The sequence below is a fragment of the Gossypium hirsutum genome, chromosome D05 (genome assembly GCF_007990345.1).
Source record: "Gossypium hirsutum isolate 1008001.06 chromosome D05, Gossypium_hirsutum_v2.1, whole genome shotgun sequence".
In the NCBI taxonomy this organism is placed as follows: Eukaryota; Viridiplantae; Streptophyta; class Magnoliopsida; order Malvales; family Malvaceae; genus Gossypium; species Gossypium hirsutum.
In genome coordinates, this window is record NC_053441.1 from 10,393,720 (window position 1) to 10,412,049 (window position 18,330).

An 18,330-nucleotide genomic window follows, 5' to 3' on the forward strand; every position below is an offset into this window, starting at 1 on the left:
GCTCATGGCAGAGTTAGCTTATCTCAGAAGCAGTATTTGAAGAAAGTACTACAGCAGTTTGGCATGAACGAGCAGACCAAACCTGTAAGTACCCCGTTGGCTTCTCATTTCAAGCTTTCTGCACAACTATCTCCTTCGACGAATACGGAAAGAGAATACATGTTGCAAGTTCCGTATTCTAATGCAGTGGGTAGCTTGATGTATGCAATGGTGTGTACAAGACCCGACATTTCACAGGCAGTTAGTATAGTGAGCAGGTATATGCATAATCCTGGAAAAGGACATTGGCAAGCTGTGAAATGGATTCTACGGTATATTCAGAAGACCGTGGATGTTGGATTACTGTTCAAGCAGGATAATACACTTGGTAAAGGTGTTATTGGGTACGTTGATTCTGACTATGCCGGTGATTTGGACAAGCGAAGATCGACCACCGGTTATGTGTTTACACTTTCTGGAGGACCAATAAGTTGGAAGTCTACACTACAGTCTACAGTTGCATTGTCAACCACAGAAGCCGAATACATGGCTGTAACAGAGGCTGTAAAGGAGGTTATTTGGTTACAAGGTATGGCTAAAACCTTGGGGTTGGTTCAGGAGCATATTAACGTGTATTGTGATAGTCAAAGTGCTATTCATTTAGCAAAGAATCAAGTCTATCATGCACGTACAAAACATATCGACGTACGATTCCATTTTGTGCGGGAAATTATTGAAGAGGGGAAAATTTGTCTTCAGAAGATCAAGACTGCAGATAATCCCGCAGATATGATGACCAAGGTGGTAACAACAACCAAGTTCGAACATTGTTTGAACTTGATCAATATCCTGCAAGTTTAACAGTTGAAGAAGGCACTATCAAGTATTGTTGTCAAAGGAAGAAAGAATTGTGTGAAGATAAGATTATCCTAATCAAATCTTCAAGGTGGAGATTATTGGATACCTACAATCTTTGACTTTTCAAAGATGAATAGTGGCAGAAAGTTGGCACCGAAAGTAGAAAGTAAGATTGGTTGGCAAGTTGGGTTAAAAGTTGGCATGGGATAATTGCAATTTTGGTCCCTAATTGTATAGGGACATTGCAAGTTGATCCTTAAACCTCAACTATAAATAGGCCTAACCATCTCTTACTTTCTTCAACCCACACTTGCCATTCTCTACTTAAGGCAATTGTTCTCTCTCCCTATTTGTAAACTTTCACTTGTATTTTTGGAGTGAAATATATTTGGTAGTGCCCGAGGACGTAGGCAAAATTTGCTGAACCTCGTTAAAATTCTAGTGTTCTTTATTTTTGTTCTGCATATTTTGCAAGTGTCATTGTAGTGATTTATTGTGCTATTAAATTACGATAGAGGGATATTCTAGCTAGGAAAGATCTGGTATGTAAGCGATCCTCGTGATCCACCTCTCTTTCCTGAGAATTGAACTTAGTGTGATTTTTCAGTACAATAATTTTACTCTTTCACACGCTTCCGCGCAACAAACACAATTTCTTGTAATGGAGGCACAGATAGAATTGGTATAGCAAGTCATGATTTTGTTAACTAAAACAGCAACAAGTCAAAATGAACACGGCAAAAAAAAACTACTCTATTTCTTCTCAATGTGAGATTTGACAGTTTGCAACCATCTAATGAACTCAGTTTTGTCTTTGTTTTTCATGTATTCATGCAAGAATATTGCAAGCCCATCATTTATACTCCTTTCCTCCAAGAACTCATAGAGTGAGTCCTGCAGTTGTTCATCCAATTCCCTGTAATGACCACAATGAAGACATAAACCAAATAAAGTCAGAAACAAAGCCAATAACCACCATTCCACTAGATGTTGAGGAAGAATGCAAAAGGAAAGCTGGTTTAACTCGATATATAAAAAAGAAAAAAAAGGTAACGGAGGCAGGGGACCTAAACTAACTATATGAAGCAAATAATTGTTTCATATTAGGATTGTGCAAGGTGTATTGTAGAATCAACTGTAACAGTTTTAAAGCAAACAAATAAAAAAACATACTTGAACTCTGGACCAGTGTAAGGATGATTCGCTGTCCTATTACACCCGCGAACATAAAATTTTTGGATATCTATGGTATTTGGCCAAGCTGAGCAGACAATCTCCAAGACATCACTATCATCCCCCTTAGAGATGTTGACAATAAATGTTATATGAAGCTGCTCATCAGACTGTACTTGACCAGAATCAGGGACAGGAACAGACCCGTCAAACATGGTTACATCAATTGTAATATCTTCCTTTTCTCCGAATTTTCTTTTCAATCTAATCCATTGCTCTCCTGATCGGTCATCAACGGTAAAAGAATTGAATCTGGTCGTGGGCTGCAATTAAAAGGTGAGAATTCAGAATGAGGAGTTACTTGGTTCAATTTTCCCAATATAACACTTTGAAACTTGAAATGTATTGTTTTTATTTTTAATTATTTTACGCAGAACGAAATCATATTAAGAGCCTGCTCGATTATATTCCTGGAATTACACATTTTAGGAGTATAACACAATAAAAGAAAGGTAATTAAAAGTGACCATATTTTACAAGCATTGTTCTTTGAATATCAAATCAAACCCATTTTCAGCATCAAATTTCGATGTGCAATTTCTAACAAGGAACAATACCAAAACGAAGCAATTAATAAAGAAACAAAAAAAAATCCAAATAAAATACTTGTTTTGGAGGGCAGTGATCGTGCTCGTATTGGATTTCTTTGCGCAGGAGCCTCAAAATGTTGTCTTGAAAAGCAGACTTACGCATATCGGAGATGTAGTTTCTGGAGTTGGAAAAGGAGGTGGAGTTTGGGTGTTGACGAAGGAGTGGGGTTCTAAGGGAAGGAGAAAAAGGGGTTCTTCTTAAGGGTCGGATTAGCCACGCCATTGATGCTGCCTGCCTGGAGCGCTGCTGCTTCTTTGGCGATGGATTTTCGTTAGGGTTTAAGTTTAAGATGCCACTCTGAGGTTTAAGCATTTGGGTTTTTTTTTAAAAAAAGTATATTTATCGAGGCCCGATTCGGGAGCTCTTGAAGACGGGCTTTATTCTTTTGGTCCAATCCAGTAGTTATTCGTTTTATTATATTAGTTATTTTAAAATAAATAAATTATTTTTTCTCAATGAAAATTTTAGATTTTATTTTATTTTTATAATTGAAGGAAGTTCCTTTAATTTTATAGATAATGGATTCAAATGTCAAAAATCAAATACATTATTTTATGAAATTTTGATTTGCTAAATTTGAATATGAAATCTCCTAAGAATTATATTATTTAATTGGATTTGGATACAAATAATAATATTAGAATATTAAAAAAGGTAAAAGGAAATACATACACAAAATTTAGATATCAGACTCTATATGAATCTCTAATCTCGAATCAAGCAATGAAGGAAGACAGATTGTAAAAGAAAAATATGTTGAATTAGGATGTGTGGGGAAAGTTGTTGTCATCATGTAATGTTGTGGTTTGATAGCTGAAACTTTAAGAATCTCGGCATAAAATTATTCACTGCAATATGAATAAAAGCAGTCATCATATTCCAGTCCCATCCAATGCACAAATAAAACCCACCCAAAGGGAAAAGAGGAAGAAGCTTTATGGACCCATTAGAGGGACCCTTCATTACTTTGCTCTAACTTGGGCTACCAACCCATAATTAGATTTTAGAACCCCTTTTTCCCTCCTAAACCTTTCTCTGCGCCATAAACAAGAACTTGTTTCAATTTTCACCAATTTGTCGGGTCCTACCTTCTTCTTATTTTCTTCTCTTTATTTTTCACAAGTGGATTTGGAGCTTCTCCTGAGAAGAAAACTACATTCCTCATCTTTATCCATCCAAATACTCAAGAATCTACCAGCCTGTGGAAATGAACATCACATAAATAGCTATAATGATTTTTCATATAGAATATTTCAATGGTAAGAAAATTAAGAAACTTGCATGTCAATCGGACGACAAAATAAATATGCAGTTCCCAACAACATCCATCCCAATGACCTTCTTTTACTCTTTCTCTTTCTTTTTTTCCCACATAAAATGCACATCATCAAACCTTTTCAATTGGAAATGTCTCAAAATCACTAAAAAACAGCTCCTGTAATGTTCCCAGTTTATATTGGGTTATCATATATTTATATTTTCATTAATATTGTTTATAAATTTAAATATTAGTGTGTATATGTATATATATTTAGAAATGTTCTTCTTTTATTTTTCAAATTCTAAAATTGAAGTCTAATGGTTGATAATTTAAAATCATTTTTTTTTAAATTCAGATTCATTATAATATGACTTCCATACAACTAAGGGTGAGTTTGGATGGACGGTGCGTTTACCTGCGGTTAGTGTAAAAACAGCGGTGGCGGTGAGATTAGATAATGTAGCGATACTGTAGCGTGAGACAAAAAGTAAGCTAAACGCACCGCATCGCACCCAATCGCCCATCCAAACCCACACTAAATATTTATTTCTTATTTCAAAATGCCATACAAATAAATTTAACTGCAGTAACAACTGAACTTTAATTTTTTAATCTGAAAAATAAAATGATTAAATTTTTTAAAATAAAAAGTACAAAAATTAAATTCAAAGTAAAGAATATAATAAGATATTAATTTCGAGTTTGTTGTAGTATATAATTGTTGGTAGACTTGCTGGATGATGAAGTTATTTGTTGAATCTCGAAACAAATATGAATCCGACTTGAAAAAACATACGAGACTTAAAAATTGAAATTTAAGATGGATTTCAGACAGTCTCGAACAATAATTTCTTTGGCTATGGGTTTTTTTTTCTCTTATGTATTTATAAATTCATTAAAAAAAATAAAACATTAATCCCAAAGCTCAAACCCACTTACCCTTTAAAACTAAACAATGAAACCCAATCCAAATCTGACATTCCTCATCGGATGTTTTCTTCAGCTTCCCTGGAGCTGTGGGTCACTGGTTTACTCCACCACTTGGAGAAATCAAGATTGACCTGATATATATTAAATAGTTTTTTTTTATGAAGTTAAAAATAATTATAATACTCTTTATTTTTCAATTTAGAATTATTTCCACAAAACCAGATTTTCGAAGGAAATAATAAATAATTGTGTTTATTTTTAATGAATGTGTTTAAATTTTATTTATTACAACTATTAAATTATTTACATAATTTCTTTTATATATTATATATTTAAATTTTTTATTTTCTATTATTGATAATGGTGTTTAGTTAATTTCTAACAACAACTTCTTACAAATATAAACAAAAAGGGTTATACACTGAATTGAATAATTTCAACCATAAATAAAACAATTAATAAAATGTGAAATGTCTCTGTTTTAAAAGTTGAAAGCATTGATTTAAAGTTTGAGGATAAATTTATCGAATTATTTAGAATTAAGATCAAGTTGATAGAATATGTAAGTGTTGAGGACTAAATATGTTATTATACCAATTTAAAAAAAGACGAATAACAAAAATAATTAATTCAAATGTTAGTGCCTAATTTAATTTTTTTTAAAAGTTGAGTAGCTAAAAAGGAGTGACGATTTATATAATTTAGCTGCAACCAAATCAACATCATTTCAAGGTTTACCTCTTAATTCTTAATGCGTATATGATTCTCTTAAATATTCTTAATTCATTTGATTGTATATTTTAATGTATTACACACGTATTTTAGGCATTAACTACTTATATAAAATCTAATAAATTGTGTTATGTAAATTTTAATACATTTGTGTAACCATATCGTAGTGATTAATACCCCAAGTGAGGGCGCAAAAATCAAAATCTTTGGGGTCCTCCACATTTGACTTTTAGAAACACAAATAATTCACTATAATAATCAAAAGTTTTATTTTTTTTCCTTATCCTTCCTATTTCTTTTCTCTCTCCACACCCCAAAATACAAGCATCACATCTCATTTATTTTTGTTAAGACGATGATTTTTGGTTACAATCTATAACCATAAAAACAATATTTGATACATCATTTATAAAGACATCACATGCATTTATTTATATATTTAATTTTTCACTGCACTTTATAAAAGGTTATGCTCTAAATTTGTTTATGAAATTTTAATACATATTAATTAAAAAATACAATCAAACTAATAAAATAAAGAATCGTAATATAACTAGACAAAATTCATCCATAATAATTGTACGTAGTAAGATTGACTTTAAAATTACACATAACAACACTAAAAATAGATAAAATAGCTTAACATAAATAATCAATAACAAAATTTATATCGAAAATTATCGACTTTAAAAAAACAAATTGATTGAACAAGAATTAAAGGCGGAGTGTTTGTTGTAAAAAGAATAGTTTTAATAAAAACTAAAAAAATAAGCAAAGGGTATTTTGGAGCTCATTTATTAATTAACATTTAATTAATATCATCTAATCTTCCATACCTGCACCTAAAATGAAGATCATCAAATCATTTTATTTACTTGATAAATAAATTTTATTGTAGTTTAAATATAACAAAATGGAAAACCATTGCACCATAATGATTACCGTTACTTTCTCCATTTTTTAAACAAAGCTGAGAATGATAAAAAAAAATTCAAAGTTTGGATTTAAAATTTAAGAATAATGGGATGCTTGTATTTTAAAAATATTATATAAAATGAGTTTCAAATTCAAAAACTTAAATGTTATTGTTTCAAATGATTTTTAAGTTATATAAAATAAATTGTGTTATTAAAGTTTAAAACTCATCAACTTTATCAAAATTGAAAAATATTTAACAAAGGAAGAAGAAGAAGAAAAAGAAAAGGGCGGCAGCCCATAATCAGAAGATTCTTATTCTCTACTTTACCACATTTCAAAATTTTTTAAAAATTAAAAAAAAAAACCCAATTTGCTCTTTTTATAATATGTTACCATTCTTCTTCATTAAACTAACGACTATCATTTTCATTAGGGAAAAAAAAAGAAAAAAGTCTCAGACTCAGTACTTGGATTAAATTATTTTTTTTTCTGAGAACAAAAAAATGTTGTGTCGTAAAAATTCAAGCTGCGAGGAAACAGGATCTGTACCAGTGTATCTCAATGTGTATGATCTAACACCAATTAATGGGTATGCTTATTGGTTTGGACTTGGGGTTTATCATTCTGGTGTTCAAGGTTTGTTTTCTTATTACTTACTATTATCAACTCTCCTTCTTTATATATGCCTTTCTGCTTCTAGTTTTGGATGGCAGATCTATGGTTCGGGTTTTAAATCTTTGAAACTGGGTGTTCTGTTAGATGCTGTTTTCCATTTTTAGATCCAAGAAAATAAAAAGTTGAAAAACCTTAGCTGAAGTGAAGTGAGGTTGAAGAAAATTGGTTTCTTATTTTTCTGGTATTTGTTTTATTGATAGTTTTATGAAGGAGCTGATTGTTGGGTTATTTGGGTGGCAGTTCATGGGGTTGAATATGCGTTTGGAGCTCACGAATATCCAACAACAGGGATCTTTGAGGCAGAACCAAAGCAATGCGATGGGTTCACTTTTAGGAAGTCGATTTTGATTGGGAAAACAGAGTTGGGGCCTGCAGATGTGAGGGGAGTGATGGAGGATTTAGCTGAGGAATACAAAGGAAATGCGTACAATTTGATCACCAAAAATTGCAACCATTTCTGCAATGATGCTTGCATCAGGTTGACTGGGAATCCTATCCCAAGCTGGGTTAATCGCCTTGCTAGAATCGGTAACTCTGCTTTTTCAATTAATGATAAAATGGGTTCTTTTTTCATTCAATTTTGCTGTTATAAGTCGCCAAAGAAACCGATAAATCAATTGCCCTTCTGAATTCTTCTTTTTCTTCTTTTACGGAATATAATGGTTGAAAGTGTCAAGAAAGCAAGAACCAGAGTCAATGCTTTAGTCAGTTTTACGTTGTCCAGATTCATATTAAGTGACAAATATAGATATATATTTTTGAAACAGAGCATCCTATTCCATATCCTATGAATATATGCTTAGATATGAGTACTTCAAGGAAAAATTAAATCTAAATAACATTCTTTGGGTTTGATAAAATGATAAAAAAAACTGATACTTGGTAACTTGGAAATTTTTGAATGTAACAACAGAAATAATTAAGTTTCTGGTTTTTATAAGATTCCCCCAATAATTTCTGTTTTCTGAATTTGATTTTAGAGGATAATGGGGCGTATAAAGAATGACATGTACTGGTGATTGTAGGGTTCTTCTGCAACTGTGTTCTTCCGGTGACTTTAAATGCAACCAAAGTGAGGCATCACAGAATTGAAGACAAATCCAGTGAAGGAGAAAAGAAGAAACTGACGAACGAATCCAACAGATTCACATCATCTTCAAATTCTTCATCGAATTCATCGCCATCCATCACTCAAAGCAGGGGTAGAAGCCGAAGCAGACGCTCACTTCCCCCTTCTTCACCATTAGTTATTGCTCCTCCGTCATCTTGATTCATCATCCTCGTTATTTGAAACACTTTAATTGAACCAAATGCTCAAAACAAGAAAAGCAAAGCAAAGCAAATCATTGAGTTTTTTTTTTTTTTCATTTAAAATTCTTGGTGCATTTATGATTCTAACGTTGTCTTGGGAAATTTTGCAGGCATGAAATCTGTACATTTGTAAGTTATCAATTAAATTTTTGGGGCTATGATTTGGATTGTGCATGCTTGTTTTGGTATTTGAAAATTCATCAATCATCCACCTCATTGTTATTTGATTTATTTAGAGTTATAACAATATACGTATAATAAGTCGATCTAAGGACTGAAGCCAGAAGTTTCCCATTTGACATATTTCAGAAAAAGAGAGATAAGATTCGAGATTCGACTTCTTTTCTTGAAACTTTTTCATATGTATAAAAAACCACTAAAGTGTAATGATAATAAAGTCCATCTAATTTTCATTATACGTCAAGTTCAAGGTTTGCGAGCAAAAGCAGACTACCTAAACAGTGCCTCACTGCATACATTACATTTGGACCATAATCTAATTACATCATATACTTATTTTGGTTTAAGATACATCCAAAATAAACTTTTAGATTGGGTTTTAACATATATAATCCTTCTTTCTTTCTTTCTTTTTTTAAATTTCGGATTGCAATTTTTTTCAAATACTTGCATTTCAACTCTTGTGGTATCACTTAAGAAATATGATTGGGTATTTTACTCAACTTTGATTGACCATTTGTTCAATTATTAGCTGCACTGTTCATGCTTAAATACCTTAAAACAGGGGAGCATCTAATCTCTCTTTTTTTTTTTCAATCTGTTGCTGTCACTTTTTTCACTTTTTCTTTTCCTTTTGACCCCAAATCCAAAGCAAGGGCCATCTTTACCAAAATTGAGTCCCACGACACATGTTCTATAACAAGAATGCAGTGATTTTAATTGCCTTGGGTGGGTGCTTGGCCACACCAGTCAAATTTTGTCACCAGACACTGTTTTTCTTTAGATAAAAAAATGGGAACTGGAAAATGATTTGAAGATTCTTTGCTTGCCAATCATGAAGTCGCCACACTGTTCACTCATTTCTTTATTTACCAAGGTCACTTCTGTTTTCCCTTGGAAGTGATTTTTTATCGATGTAATTCTATTACAAAATTCCGAAGAAAGGAAAGACCATGGAAGCACACCAAATAACGACTTTAGTCCCACATCTCATTTTGTTGTCCTAAAGTACTGACATTAACCCTCTGATAGTGTGAATATCACATTTAATTTTATTGACTTTGAGACCTTCATACATTAATAAAAAGTCGATTGCAATTTATTGCTAAAACTAACCTTATTATCATTTGGCTTTTAAAGTAAGATAACAAAAATATAAATTTTATTAATTCATAGAGTTATTGACAACTTAAATCTCAAGATTTATAAGTCTTTCGTTATTCCTGTACTTTTAACTTCTTTTGTATGTACTTTCCTCAAAAAAAAATTTGTATGTAATAATAATAATAACCACCTCAGACAACCATTTTTCTACATTATGCTTTTACTTGTACAGACTCCAATAATTGATGGATGTTATACTTTTAGTTAGCTGATTAATAACATTATCATTATAGCAACTCTTTTACTTCGGCACTACCCTTCATGAAAGCCGACATCAAAACCTTCCACCTTGGCGATGCTATAACTTAAAGCATACATCTCTCTCTCTCCCTCCATATATATATATAGAGAGAGAGAGATAATTATAGATACTCGACCAAAAAAAAAGCCATATATATATACGTATAGATAAAATTTAGGCTTAAATAAACTTCAAGAACACAAATTGATCCCAAGTAGCTAAGGATTTAGTGAATTTTTTTCAGTTGTCTGAGAGTAGGAAAAATTATTACAATCTCGATATCGATATTTTGAATGCCCACCTCTTAAGAGAAACTAAAAGAACCAACAGGACTAAATCATGGGTTATTATTACCTTACTTTTGTCATAGATAAGTTTGTGATTGATTTGTTTTGTTAGCTGTGTTAGATACAAAATTCCAACCACCCAAATCCTCCAAAAATAAATGTCCTCTTTCTTTTCAATTGAGCACCAAGCAGTTATCTGAAGCAAATGGCAAACTTTACAGCACAAGGACACCATCAAAGTTTACTCCTATTGAGATGACCACACTTGTCTTTAAATAAATGGATACAAGCAGACATATGGGCACAAGGAAAAGCATCCAATTTATGCATTATTTTTGCATTTGGTTAAAATCCAAATCATATGCTCCAAAAAGGGTTACCTCAAGTTTGATTACCCATGACAAATTTGAGGTCCTTTTCATAAGCATGATATGTTGCCATCAAGCATAAATCTTATCAAGGCATGAGCATGCGAGGCAGGCAGAGCTGTTTCTATACATGCAAACACTAGGAAAGGTACACTTCATGTACACACTACACTTACCAAACACGATGCCCAAAAGCTTGTTCGGAAGTGCCCTAAGGAAGTTTTTTAACTCGTAATGCTGGTTGCTGATGGTTGTCCAATATAGGCACATAAATAGTAGTGATTTATGATATATACATATATATACCTTAGACAATGAGGATGATCTTGACAGTGCTGTATGAAAGAAATATGACCAATTTCAATCGACTTTTTGAGTGGATGACGTGATAATCAGAAAAATGTTGCTACAATCCATTCTTTAAGGATCATCCTCAAACCTCAACGGCTGCAGGTGTTTAGCATCATTAGCTTGCACGCCTACAATGAAGCCAATACCTGTCACAACAGACTGAGGAGACAGGGGAACCAATTGCAGGGAGATTTTGTCATGTAATAGCTTGTTGCTAGTTCCACCAAGATATTCTATGCAAGAATAAAATTACCTTCTTGGGAAACGTAGCTGAATTTATATAAATGGGATAAATAAATAAATAAAAAATCAGACAAACCTAACATCTCTTTAATCACATAAATAATTTTGTTCATAATAAAACATCATAATCCAACAGTTTTGAATATGAAGACAGAAATACGATTCAACATATTAAGATTGTCTCCTGCATATTTGTAACACAAAGAAAGTAATTTTGGAAGGTAAGTTTTGGAGAAGACCTTCATGTTTTGATGTAAAAAGATATAAAAGATCAGCTGGATAGCATGGTTCTGCAATTCGGACATTCCTGACAACAGATCATGCAGAATATTTTTTGATTAAATAATGGTAAGCTTAAATTCAAGTCAACTTTTTTATGCCTCCAAAAACGAAGAAAATCATATTAGGCTCTAGAGAAAGGGACCAAAGAAAAGGAGGAGGTTTAAACTTAAAAAAAAAAAAAACCTGCTTTAATACTGGAGTTTACAGCTGAGAATCAAGTTGACCAAAGCTAATAAGACATTAGCTCTGTTTCGCCTGCATCCATTCTACAAAATTGTCCAGGACCAATGGCCAGGCAAGGTCTGGATCATAATTACTAAGGTCTGGGAAACTTATCTGCTAACATAAAATGGAAAATGTAAGAGCACTTGCACAATTATTGACATGAGGATCCCCAACAAATAATGGTGCAAGGATGCAAGTGGCAACTCAGTTTTCGTTGGAACTATAAGATTATATCCCCATGCATTTCTAGTTCTCTACCTATCTGATGATAAACAATAGAAAAATAGTAACACTATTACATACATTTATGATTGAACTGCAATTTGCAACAACCCGTCATTTATAACATTTAACTGCAAAGATCAACAGTTTCCTACCATTTATTTTGTCTCAATTTTTATGCCAAAGAGAGTTATTCTCTGTATTGATTTCCATGTTTGCAAGAAAAAGTAAACCAAGCAATTTAGAAATCAGTTCCAGCCCAAAATATATGTACTTTTATCAATAAATGAAGAATAATTACAAAAAATGGATGAAAGAAAATGAAAAGAAAGAAAAAGTGATAAATAAAACTCTCATGAGAAAGGATTTAATTTTAGCCACAACCTGCAGGATGAGAGGGAACCCTCTTTGGTCTTCTCTCTTATATTAGTCTATAAGTATGCCAAGGGGATTCTGCCACACACTACCAATTGACATTATGTCTTCATATAACTAAGAACGTTATCTAAAAGATTTTAGTATAATTCAACAAGTTTATTCCAGGAAAAATTCTTATTTTTTTAATTAAAGTGATATCTGTCTGAGCCTGACATGACATTTAAAGAATTATTTGCTGACCCTATTTTTTATGGTAGAGCATCTAAACATGGGGAGCACAATAAAAAGTTCCATAACAAGGATAAACGGTGACGTACCTCATTGCAGAATCGAAAAAAGCCCATCCATTGATCCAAGTTTATGACCTTATAATCGCTCTGAATCTACATTAAGAAAACAAGCATGATATGAGGCATATTTTCTCTTCCTCTTTTTTTGAGGTTAGGATAGAAGGGTAAGTTCAGAATTATAGCATCACAATAACAACAGGCAACTTACTCCGTAATCTAGTTTATAGAGTTTTTAGATTCATTTCTACACCTTTTGATCTAAAAGATTAAACATTTAAATTAGAGGATTAATCCTATTTTCTGAAGAAACTTTTAAAGAGTCCATCTGTATAACAATGTTCCCCAATCTGATAACAGACTTAAAAGACTTTCTAACATATTCATATACATTTATACAATCCTAGAAGCTAAAACTGAAATGAACTCATCCCCCAAAATAACAGATAAAGTTGTGCCTGTATAAACAGCATCATAAAGGAAATGAAGAAAATAAAGTATAAACAGATGCAATCCCAGAGGTCAAATGCAATAATTGTCACAACTCACCTTCAAATACTCAATAAAATAGTCAACCTGTGCACGGAATTGGGATCCTAAAACAAGATCCAACAATTGACATATGCTTTCTATATCTATACTCTTTTGTTTCTCCTCTGCAGCAGTAAATTTGAGAAAGTAAGTAGGGACTCAACCAGGAAAAAGGGACAAAGTGTAAACATCTAAGCAACATGCCACATTATTACTATAATACCTGTCAGGCAGTAGCAGAATGAATAGGAATAGAAATCCACAAAGTTTGATGGTCTCCTGACCTATTTATAATATGAAAAGAGAGCATCACCACTTTTGCAGACTTTTCCACCATAATAATCATACATATGTAACAAGTCAATTGACCTCAGGTATCAAGCAGTTCAGAAATTTCTACCTCTTTTTCTAGCTCAGGGAGGGCCTTCCTTAATTTACTTACAGTATCAACCCTCAGTGCTTTTAATCCTCTTCGCCATTCCTCCTATAAAGATAAAATTCAAATGTCATTTTCAACAGATAATTTAAATACAAAAATGTACAATAACATAAAAATACATAGAGAAAGATTGGGATCTAAGGAACAAGTATGTTGCTGGTTACACAGTACAATGAACCGGCCAACCTAAATCCAGGCTATCATGATACTCTTAATGAGGATCATAACTGTATTGAGAAGAAGAAACTCAACTCAACAAAACTTATATATTATTTAGTAAAAACTGAAGTATTTTCACAAGTCTTGGATATCATGATCAAATTACAGGTACTAGAACATGATCAAAATGAATACAATAAAGATCCAAAATGACAATTAACAAAACAATAGATGAAAACAGAAATCCAGGCATCGCCATACAGCCTACATGCCAACGTCAACCTAAAATGGGAGACTGGAAACTTATAGCTATTAATATGACCATACCATGATAAAGAAGAAAAATAATCAGAGGGCATAGGAGCTGATAGAAATTTTATGTTAAACAGTTAAATTATAAAAGTGAATGGAGAAGATAAACAAAAAAAATTACCAGGGTAAAGTATCCTTGTTTTTCGGCTTTCATTTTCCTGACACATACACACTAGTTTCAACAAAAAAGCTTAGAATAAAAGTTACAAATGAGTCACTGGACGAGTTTATATAACAGTTACCAAGCAAGCATCAAGATCCTAACATCTGTGTGATCAACTTCCATGTCTGAACATAGAGTCTCAATCCCTTCTGGGCTGTTCAAATAGTGTATCATAACATTAGAATGCATGTCAAAATAGTCAAGAAGCACTTCAGTTTCATAATGGCGATACTAGTAAAAGCAGTAATTCAACATGCAGCTATCAGCATTCTTATTTTAGCTTTGCTTTGAAAATCTTTCCACAGTATTAAAAATTTGTAGAATAAAGATAACGATATTTTTGTGAATGACCTCAGAACTAATTCCATTATTATCTGGGTACTTATATTCTATGGTGCTCTAACTTTTCAATTCCTAGAGTACCCACATTCAACACATGTAATATACATAAGTATGGAATTCCAACCTTCTAGGGGAAAACATAGAAAAGATGATCCCAATCCTTGTTGGGAAAATACCTATATCTGGCACTGACTACTGAGTCCAAGCAACATGAGCATTTGGCTAGTGAGAAAAACTAGTTAGCCAAACTTGTTACTTGTTAGCTATTGAGGTTGATCAATCATCCAATCTTTCTATAAACTGATACAAGAAAATTACCCTTTAAATTCTCTAATCAGAAAACCGGTAGTGTGTACCACAGAAAAATATACCCTACATTACAACTTCCTGTAGAGAAAATAAATCCCATAGTCATGACTAAATGAAAGAATATTTGTCATGCTCCAAAGCTTACTTGTTTATTGTTAGATTACCTTTCGTCAATATTGAAAATTTAAGAACTCAAACCTTCTGACAAATAATTTTGAAATTGGAACTTAATACCATATAAATTGAAAATCTAAATGGAAATTTATCAAACATATAAGCTATTGCTTATATGCACATAAAGTCCATTCAAGCAGTAATTTTGGAACAAGAAGGGATAAACTCAATCAGCATATCAGTTATATGATCTAAAAGGTTTAAACTTCACAGCACATTGACACTTTCAGTCATCACAAGCTCACATATCAGACCGTGACTAGGATTGTGAACAACTATGTGAAAGTTAAGTGTGCAAAGTCTCACATGGATTGATCACTACTACACATAAATAACAAGATGAGATAATTATGCAGGTTGGATGACGTTTCCTCAAAATTACAAAATTTTAAAATGAAAAATTATATTTGAAAAATATGGTTGGATCTAACATATTTAATTATGAAAAATCCATATAACTACGAAATTCTCCAAAATTAAACCCATTTCCCCTTACTCATTGTTAATATCCAAATTGCAAATTCACTTATTAAATTGGATATTCCACTGAGCACTTACTCAATCATACCAGAAGACCTATTGGCAAAAGAATAAAATAGGTTGTCAATCCGCTCCATCTCTTTTGAAGATGCCTTACTTGAAGCTGAGAAATATGAAACACAGTTTCAAGTCATTAGTTAGAAAACCTTAGAACAGCTTTGCCAATACATTTGAAAAATAAATAACTTTAAAACATTCAAATTACATAGTCTACCATAGTCTCTAGTTTGATGAAAGATTAGGGGGTTTACGTAATCTTTCAGGGTAAGCTTCAGTAAATATGTTAAAGGGAGACCAAGTGACACTGAAACCAAGATATGTGAAAACCCCAAAATCTCTAAATAAATAAATATTTAATCTCCTAAATCTCTAAGTTGAGCAAGTCCACAAGAGAACATGTTACTGATGTAAATACAGTAAAATAATTTATCCTACTACCTCTAATCAACTTGTGACTAGCGTCAACTATGATGGTTGCTAAAGTTTAAAAGAAATATAAACTTCTAAAAACTAATTAAAAATTCGGTTCTACATGTTTTATCTAACCAAATCTCTAAATAAATAAATATTTAATCTCCTAAATGAACTTCTAATTAAGATAAATTTCTAATTAAACTATCCCAATAAATAATAATTAAGTAGTTTTATTTACAATATATTTCTAATAATTAAATATAAAACTCCTTTAAATAATAGAAACCCTAAACTAAGATAAACCTCTAGATTCCTAATTAAACTTGTATCACCAAGTTAGAACCACAGTTAGGAGTATCTTGAGGACTAAGCATTAGGATTATCATCATCGGCATCTGGACTGGAATGCATGCATGGCATAGCAGATTAGGTTTCTGAGCTCAAAATTTTGTATAGTTTTAAAACGAACCCTTATTTATGACAGTTTTCTATCTTTTTTTGTTCTTTGACAATTTTTTACCGCATGATTTTTTTAACAGTTAATTAAGCATTCAACTAAATGAGTAAGCTTTTTCATTTTTAACAGTTAGGTTTCATATCAGTCTCTATTTCTAACTTCAATTGAAAAAAAAAATACTAACATTTTGTCTCATACTCCTACGAAGAACTGCTAATCCTATCTCCAGCTCCTTGATCAGAAAATCTGCAAGAGATAAATCAAAGCTTGATAGAATCATCTTTGAAACTAATTTTGATCACTTCTCATCAAATCCTTATTGCTCATCTTTCCCTCCTAGTATATTTATCACTATTATCACTTTCCTGGGTTTTCGTTTTCATATATCACAACATAATCTATCAGCATCTTTTCAACTCAAACTTTAAATTGCTTGAACCTTTGCTGGGGCGCCCACCTTGCCAACAGATAGTAGATATACCATGCATGCAGCACATACTGATAACAAGACAGAATTCTTTCTCAATTACGGCCAGTGATTTTGCAAAAATTTTAACTTCTCATACTGGACCTGATTTTGAACAGGGTTTTAAGATTTAACTACCTTAAGAAGACTGCATTCACGCAAAATCTATCCTTAAGGATTTTGCTTCATTTTTCAGCGTCTCTAGCTAAACCTAATTTTCAAACTCGGTTTTATTAACTACCTTAAGAAGACTGCATTCAAGCTATAATCTACCCTTAAGATTGACATGTATTCTCTTTAAGGTTCTAAGGCGTTTGTTTTCACCTATCGTATCTAAAGATTTATTCTTTTAATTTCCCAATTTCGTACTCTTTAGAATCATATCTTAGGAGAACTAATTTCAAAATCAGACCTCAATCTCTTTACTCGGTTAACTTTTTCCTGATAGCTCATCATTATCCACAAAATCCACTAGAACTACTCTCTCTCTCTCTCTCTCTCTCTCTCTCTCTCTCTCTCTCTATTTAACAAATTAACTTTCTTTCTTCTACAAACACGATCTTAACTTATGCAAAATTGAATCGCTTTACAGAAATCAACCAGAGAAATAAAAGAAAAAATAAAATTTAACAATCTAACAAACAGTGAAAAAAGTTTGAAACAAACAAAAAAAAAAGACAAAGGAAAAAAGAAATCAAAAGCTGAATCCAAGTCCAACAAAATTTAGAATTAAAGAAAGAAGAGAAAGAGGGAAGTACCGGTGCGAAAGATATCGGAGGGAGAACAGGAAATCGGGTTGGTTGAATTGGGTTGACCCGTTTTTTTGGATGCATAAGCAGAGCGACGCATCATAAGCACAAACCAAAGATTATCTAAGCTTCGTCGCTCAACAAAATTATAACTAAACAAGCGAAGCTTTGCCTTCACTAGTTTGTTGGTTGTTTTGATTGGTAGATTTTCTTTTTCTTTCTTTCTTTATTTATTATTTTTAAGGTTTCGAAGGTCCTCACTCCTCTGTCGACTGAAATGTAATTTAGTCATTTTCTTTTTCCAAAGGAGATTACTTTTGACCCCTTTCTTTCGATTAAAATAAGTTTTCATTCGCTTGTTACCTTTGCCTGGCCGCTATATTTTTAATATGTCGGTAGTAGTTTAGTAATGCTTGAAATCCGTCCTAAGTCTCTACATCCTTCCTAATTTTAAAATTTTAATATTATTTTTAAGAATTTCTTTTTATTTTTCCAAATTTAAATTTAATTATTATTAAATTTGAAAATTTAATCTCAATTATTAATATCATTAAAATTA

General features: G+C 32.1%; 3 protein-coding genes across 7 annotated transcripts; 1 reads left to right on the forward strand and 2 right to left on the reverse strand.

The window, feature by feature from the left end:
- Window positions 1-1,489: 1,489 nt before the first annotated feature.
- Window positions 1,490-3,007, reverse strand: LOC107906431 (uncharacterized protein At2g39795, mitochondrial). The gene is made up of 3 exons (XM_016833413.2): window positions 2,677-3,007; window positions 2,011-2,333; window positions 1,490-1,753 (listed from the first exon to the last, which is right to left on the reverse strand). Exons 1-3 carry the CDS (start codon window positions 2,971-2,973, stop codon window positions 1,591-1,593), a joined length of 783 nt encoding a protein of 260 aa, XP_016688902.2. The 5' UTR covers window positions 2,974-3,007; the 3' UTR covers window positions 1,490-1,590.
- Window positions 3,008-6,798: 3,791 nt separating this feature from the next.
- On the forward strand, window positions 6,799-8,646 carry LOC107906439 (deSI-like protein At4g17486). 2 transcript variants are annotated; one of them, XM_016833424.2, is made up of 3 exons: window positions 6,799-7,138; window positions 7,418-7,705; window positions 8,203-8,646. In XM_016833424.2, the coding sequence occupies exons 1-3, from the start codon at window positions 7,006-7,008 to the stop codon at window positions 8,445-8,447; spliced, it is 666 nt and encodes a 221-aa protein (XP_016688913.1). In that variant the 5' UTR covers window positions 6,799-7,005; the 3' UTR covers window positions 8,448-8,646. The 2 variants fall into 2 exon arrangements, with proteins under 2 accessions (XP_016688913.1, XP_016688914.1); XM_016833425.2 differs by having other exon boundaries at window positions 6,809-7,138; window positions 7,378-7,705.
- Window positions 8,647-10,513: 1,867 nt separating this feature from the next.
- LOC107906438 (DCN1-like protein 4) lies at window positions 10,514-18,120 on the reverse strand. 4 transcript variants are annotated; one of them, XM_041093659.1, is made up of 12 exons: window positions 17,781-18,064; window positions 16,741-16,802; window positions 15,704-15,788; window positions 14,400-14,474; window positions 14,279-14,315; window positions 13,648-13,731; window positions 13,471-13,531; window positions 13,266-13,372; window positions 12,747-12,812; window positions 11,788-11,940; window positions 11,562-11,629; window positions 10,514-11,207 (listed from the first exon to the last, which is right to left on the reverse strand). In XM_041093659.1, the coding sequence occupies exons 3-10, from the start codon at window positions 15,760-15,762 to the stop codon at window positions 11,845-11,847; spliced, it is 585 nt and encodes a 194-aa protein (XP_040949593.1). In that variant the 5' UTR covers window positions 15,763-15,788; window positions 16,741-16,802; window positions 17,781-18,064; the 3' UTR covers window positions 10,514-11,207; window positions 11,562-11,629; window positions 11,788-11,844. The 4 variants fall into 4 exon arrangements, with proteins under 4 accessions (XP_040949593.1, XP_040949591.1, XP_040949592.1 ...); XM_041093657.1 differs by lacking the exon at window positions 16,741-16,802 and having other exon boundaries at window positions 17,781-18,120; XM_041093658.1 differs by lacking the exons at window positions 11,788-11,940; window positions 16,741-16,802 and having other exon boundaries at window positions 17,781-18,120.
- Between the last annotated feature and the right edge of the window lie 210 nt (window positions 18,121-18,330).

Excerpts from the sequence above, each read along its gene's own strand:
- LOC107906431 (XM_016833413.2), bottom strand. The coding sequence starts at position 2,973 with ATGCTTAAACCTCAGAGTGGCATCTTAAACTTAAACCCTAACGAAAAT. Across the intron at positions 2,334-2,676 it reads ATCACTGCCCTCCAAAACAA|CCCACGACCAGATTCAATTC; the intron begins GTATTTTATTTG and ends TTTTAATTGCAG. Across the intron at positions 1,754-2,010 it reads TACACTGGTCCAGAGTTCAA|GGAATTGGATGAACAACTGC; the intron begins GTATGTTTTTTT and ends TGGTCATTACAG.
- LOC107906439 (XM_016833424.2), top strand. The coding sequence starts at position 7,006 with ATGTTGTGTCGTAAAAATTCAAGCTGCGAGGAAACAGGATCTGTACCA. Across the intron at positions 7,139-7,417 it reads TTATCATTCTGGTGTTCAAG|TTCATGGGGTTGAATATGCG; the intron begins GTTTGTTTTCTT and ends TTTGGGTGGCAG. Across the intron at positions 7,706-8,202 it reads TAATCGCCTTGCTAGAATCG|GGTTCTTCTGCAACTGTGTT; the intron begins GTAACTCTGCTT and ends TGGTGATTGTAG.
- LOC107906438 (XM_041093657.1), bottom strand. The coding sequence starts at position 17,874 with ATGATGCGTCGCTCTGCTTATGCATCCAAAAAAACGGGTCAACCCAAT. Across the intron at positions 14,316-14,399 it reads AGGATCTTGATGCTTGCTTG|GAAAATGAAAGCCGAAAAAC; the intron begins GTAACTGTTATA and ends TGTATGTGTCAG. Across the intron at positions 12,813-13,265 it reads ATTTTATTGAGTATTTGAAG|ATTCAGAGCGATTATAAGGT; the intron begins GTGAGTTGTGAC and ends TTCTTAATGTAG.